General features: G+C 54.0%; 1 protein-coding gene across 1 annotated transcript in view; it reads left to right on the forward strand.

Annotated features, from left to right (window-relative positions):
• The window catches only part of ESAM (endothelial cell adhesion molecule), an 89,268-nt gene extending 84,357 nt beyond the window's left edge, over positions 1-4,911 (forward strand). Inside the window, exon 5 of the mRNA XM_026657878.2 lies at positions 2,698-4,911. Within this exon, the coding sequence (XP_026513663.1) occupies positions 2,698-3,248 (551 nt within the window). The 3' untranslated portion in view covers positions 3,249-4,911. The remainder of the gene's footprint in view (positions 1-2,697) is intronic.
• Positions 4,912-5,493: the final 582 nt, after the last annotated feature.

Below are 5,493 nucleotides of genomic sequence, written 5' to 3' on the forward strand. Positions count from 1 at the left end.
GCATTCTGGCGCCGGCCATGCCGCCCCTAAAAATGTGCCGCCCCAAGCACCAGCTTGTTTGGCTGGTGCCTAGAGCCGGCCCTGCCTATCTCATAGAACTGGAAGGGACCCTGAAAGGTCATGAAGGCAGGGGGCTGGACTCCACTAGCAGGAGCAAGTACTAATTTTGCCCCAGATCCCTAAGTGGCCCCCTCAAGGATTGAACTCATAACCGTGGGTTTAGCAGGCCAATGCTCAAACCACTGAGCTATTCCTCCCCCCTGAATGATTAAAGGATGCCTTATAGTGATAGACTCCAGGAGCTCCATCTATTTAGCCTAACAAAGATTATTAAGGGGTGACTTGATTACAGTCTATAAGTACCTACAAAGGGAACAAATATTTAATAATGGGCTCTTCTATCTAGCAAAGAAGCTAGACAAATTTCAGATTGGAAATAAGGTGTAAATTTTTAACAATGAGGGTAATTAACCATTGGAACAATTTTCCAAGGGTCGTGGTGTAGTCTCCATCACTGACAATTTTAAATCAAGATGGGATGTTTTTCTATAAACTCTGCTCTAGGAATTATTTTGGGGCTGGTCTCTGGCCTGCGCTATCCAGGAGGTCCCTTCTGGCCTTGGAATCTATGAATACTGCTAGTAGCTCTGCCCATCATTAAGGTTACCTGACACTTTCCATTATAAGACCCTGTTTTCCGTTGCATGTAACTATGGGAAACTTTAATCATGTAGGCTGAAATTTTCTAGGACAGGTGTTTGCCTCAGACTTAATTGTGTTCCAACCAAAATAATTCAGCCATTTCTGAGAATGAGATTAGGGAAAAATACATTGTTTTGGCCATGTTTAAAAAAAAATGTTACAACCTTTCAGTTAAAAAGCTCCAGTGCCTCCATGCTTTAGCGCAGGGGTTTGAAATTTGACTTGGGGGTCACTGTGGTGTCAAGGATGTGCCTTTTGCTGTTCCTATGAAAATTTACCCAAATTTGGCCAACTGATGAGCCTTTGAAAAACCTCACTTTGCACATGCTTAGTAAAGTTCTTAGTTAGGGTTACCATCCGTCCGGGTTTTCCCGGACATGTCCGCCTTTTTCAGCTTTAAATGGCCGTCCGGGGGGGATTTCTAATAAAGTAGAAATGTCCGGGATTTCCCCCTTTCCCTCATGCAGAGTGCAGGGCGAGTGGGGAGCAGGGGGCACAGAGGCTGCAGGGGCGGGGTGGTGCAGGGGCTGCAGGGCGAGGAGGAGCAGGGTAGGCAGTGGCATAGAGGCTGCAGGGGCAGGGCAGGTGGGGGGGCGCAGAGGCTGCAGGGGTGGGGGGGTGAAGGGGCTGCAGGGCGAGTGGGGAGCAGGAGACACAGAGGCTGCAGGGGCGGGGGGGTGCAGAGGCTGCAGGGCGAGGAGGAGCAGGGTAGGCAGGGGGCACAGAGGCTGCAGGGGCAGGGGGGTGCAGGGGCTGCAGGGCGAGTGGGGAGCAGGGAAGTACTTAGCAACCCCCAACCAAGATCAGAGCGGGAGGGAGGAGGGGGAATGCAGGGTGCTCAGAGGAGGGGGCAGAGTTGGGGCAGGGACTTTGGGGAAGGGGTTGGAATGGGGGCGGGGAAGGGGCGGGGTTGGGGTGGGGCTGGGGCCCCGTGGAGTGTCCTCTTTTTTAAATGTTTGAATATGGTAACCCTATCTTAGTTTACCAGCTAATGTCACCGAAGATTCCATCCGCACTGAGCATGCTCCATCCCCTCACAGTTCTCACGTGTGAGCACATTTCACATGCACCGTCCCACGTGCACAGAGCAACCGAGCATGCTCCATCCTGGGGCTGCAGGGGCTGAGCAAGGTTTTCTTTGCAATTGCCCCTTCCTGCTCCTAGGGCCTGCAGCAATTTGGGCACAGGAGCTGAGAGCAGACGGCCTGTCTCCCCTGTGCAATCAGTCCGATCCTCCCTCACTGGCACCCAAGCAGCAAGAAGGAAAGGGAGGAACTAGCTTGACTTGAATGCTGGGAGGGGGCGGGGGCAGGATTTGGGGAGAGGAAAGTTGGAGGAGCCGTGAGGAGAAGAGGGGCAAGAGCCCAGAGTGGGGCGGAAGCAGAGGGATTCAGGAGACAATGCAGGGCAATAGAGGGAGAGGGGGACAGACGGGGTGGGGGTAGCTGGGTCTGTAACCACTAGGGAACACTCGGGTTCAATTCCATGCTCTGGAGGGAGAGTCCTGAGTCTCTGCATTCCTCTGCTGCCCGAAAATAGCTGGGAAACCTGCTAGCAAAGTCTCTTTCATCACTCTCTGGTGCTTGCTCTACATAGAGGATAACAGCCAACTACTGCTACCGGTTGCTCTGTGAGCTGGGGTGGTAGAGGTCTGTGCCATGGATCTAAAGGTTAATTTTTAGGTTGCACGGGCAGCCTTCAGTCAAAAATTTCCCAACTTTGAATGCTTTGACTTTACAATCTTAATGTCCCTTTGATGGTTTTTAATGTCATTTGTTATCAGAACCAAATATTCAGAGTCCAACCCCCCAGCAGTCCAGTTTGCAGGCAGCTTGTGCTCAGGATCACTGGACCCAATGCTTGCCAGTCATTTGTCATCTGCTTGTAGGTCCCCCGTTGGTGGAATGGCCCAATTGGAGCGTTTTCTGGGAGGCGTGTTGGTACTTTAAGTCTCAGGTCTAGTTTCCAGTAATGCTCGGCTCCTTCCATGGTTAGGAGTGAGGCCAGCAGGGAATGTGAATACACCGAGACCCTGCCCGCCGTCGCTGGCTCCCGGCACTGACTCCATCTCTGCTTTCCTTTTCAGGGAAGATGCCGTTGCTCCAAAGACGCCTTCTTGGGGTAAAAGTTCCAGTTCCGACATTGTCTCCAAAAATGGTACCTTGTCGTCCGTGCACACGACCCGGGACCACAAACTGTACCCGTCCAAGCCCGCTTCAGACACAGCCTCCATCACCACCGCCGCCGGCAGCACAGTGGGCTACAAACCTCCCCATAGCCACCCGAGGAGCAGAACCCTGACGCCCACTCCCAGCTTGTCCAGCCAGAGCCTGCCCCTCTACTTCCCACCAGGAATGAACGGCGGCCATTACCCGAGCACTGTGCCAAGCAACAGGAGCACTCTGCACAGGACAAATGGGGCACAGCCGCAGGCCCCCCGGCAGGAGCCCACTGTCCCTCAAGGGCTAACCACCTCTACCCTTACCAGAATGGGGGCGGTGCCAGTCATGGTGCCTGCCCAGAGCCAAGCAGGGTCCCTGGTATAAGCATCCAACAGCTTGGGTGCCCTCTGTATGCTGGAGAGGCTGGGGAAATGGCCATTAATCCCAAGCAAAGCAGACTGGAAACATAGCGACCAAGCCACCTCCAAGCTCCTGTGCATCAGGGCTGAACGTGTGAGGGGGAGCCGTGCACACGGCATCACGCACAGGCTGCGGGAGCTTCCCAGGGACAGGCTTCCTCAGATATACACTCTGCCAGCTCCCAGTGTTATCCTTTCAAACGCCTTCCGGCCCTGGCCCACTCCCCCGAGGGCTAGGAGCCAGCCCGGGTCCCCTCCGTGTGGGGAGGCCGCTGGCCAGCAGACTGTTTATTGAAGGAATGTCGCTGCTCTTGGTGTTGCTAGTTCCCTGCTGTGGACTTCAGCCCCTGCTGCTGCTTGTAGGACAGGGGTTTTCAACCTTTTTCAGCTGTGGACCCCTAACAAATTTCGGATGGAGGTGCGGGCCCCTTTGGAAGTTCAACCTGTGTTCTGTGGATATAGGTGTTGGAACAATGTGTATAGTGGGGGCGCTGAGAGCCATTGAACCAAACTGTAACCCCCGTGTATGATGGAAACCACGTCAAGCCAGGGGGTGCAGTAGCACCCCTCACCCCCATAGTTCCGGCACCTATGTCCGCGGACTCCTCCCATAGAAGTCTTAGACTGCAAACTGGCTGAACAGAATTCAACTGTAAACGTTGCCCGTGCTTGGCACGGCATTCGCCACCACGGGAGAAAGGGCCCTGGGCTTGCATGGTAACGACAGCACTTCTGGGGTTTGGCCTGTGGGTGGGGGTTATTCACAGACGTTTGGTTGATCAGAAAAACGGAATGCCTTTTCTGGGATCCGGAACTTGGTTTTTCATAGTCACCTTTCGCGATAGTCTGTGGGCCCCCAGGGGGCCCCGGCCCACAGGTTGAAAACCGCTGTTGTCGGAAAAGCCCTGCTGAGATGAGACGGTCTGAACCCATCCCAGGGATTTCAGCGTCAGGTAGAACTGGAACATGTAAACATAGCGCTGCCCTTCCCTCGGGCTGGCACAGGACAGGGCTGCAGCTGGGCTGACCCAAGCACAGGCTTGGTTATTTCCAGCCTGAGGGAGCCACCACCACAGGGCTTGAAAGATCCACTTGCTAGTTGGGGGGAGACCGGACTGCTCGGCCAATGGTGTCTGTGGGATTCAAGCTTCTGCTTCCACCTTGTGGCTGGGAGGGGGCCTCCCGCATGCGACCCCACATGGTGCCACTTTGTTGGTGCTTGGAGGGAGTTTACCCACGGCTGGCGAATGCCATCCACAAGATGGCGGTCGGCTGCGGCTTGCTTGGAGCAGTAGCCCAGGGGCTGAAGCGACTTGCTGGGGGAGAGGTGACATAGTGGAGAGTCCCCTTGGGCTATGAGGTCGGGGGGAGAGTGCCCCTTCCCTGTCACCAGCCGGTGGAGACGCAGGGCCTTGGCTGGGAGGGCTGTATGGACTCAGGGGCTTCACCCCCGGGTCTTGCTGTGAAGACCTGCCCTCATTCTGGGTCTGCCCCTGGCTTGTAGCTGCAGCCCTGTGGCTAGTAGGTGTCGGGCTCTGCTTGCCCAGACTGACACTCGTAGACCCTGTTCTGTCTATGCCAAGGGACCCCGCCCCACCCCATCACCTGCTCTCTGAGTGCTCCAGCTGCCTGTTCCAAGTGTTGGGAGACAGGCCAGAGTCTCCCCTGGGGTCTGTTCTCCTCCACTGGGACTCTCCATGGAGCTGCACTTTGTAAAGATCCCCCAGGCTCCTGCACCCGAGGCCCTGCCCTGCCACGGAGAACAGGGCCTCCGTGGCTTCCCTCCAGGAGATGGTTGTGAGCATGTGCTACTAACCTGCGTGTAACATTCTAGAAATAACCTTATAGCCTAATATCCTAACGACTGATTTCTAAGGACGCCTTCAGCATTTGAATTCATACTGTGCAATTATTACTTTGGTTTATTTAATGGACTCCTTAAATCTTGTGTATTCACTTTATTTTTTTGATAACACATAATTTATTCCTGTAGATACTAACCACTCTTCCAGCCTGGGCTGTACCCCTCTGATCCATCTCATGCTGGCTGTTTCTAGATGTCCATCAGACCCTTCTGTTGGGTGCGATGGGGAGGCACTGAAAGATTATTTTTCTGTACAATTTCAAAATGTAATATTTTTCATAAGTGATCATTAAAAGTGTTTCTGTTTTTGTATTTAAAATAGTGCCGAGCTAGCTGTGATTCTGGG

Source organism: Terrapene carolina, unplaced genomic scaffold (genome assembly GCF_002925995.2).
Source record: "Terrapene carolina triunguis isolate 2854851 unplaced genomic scaffold, T_m_triunguis-2.0 Scaffold374, whole genome shotgun sequence".
Classification (NCBI taxonomy): domain Eukaryota; kingdom Metazoa; phylum Chordata; order Testudines; family Emydidae; genus Terrapene; species Terrapene triunguis.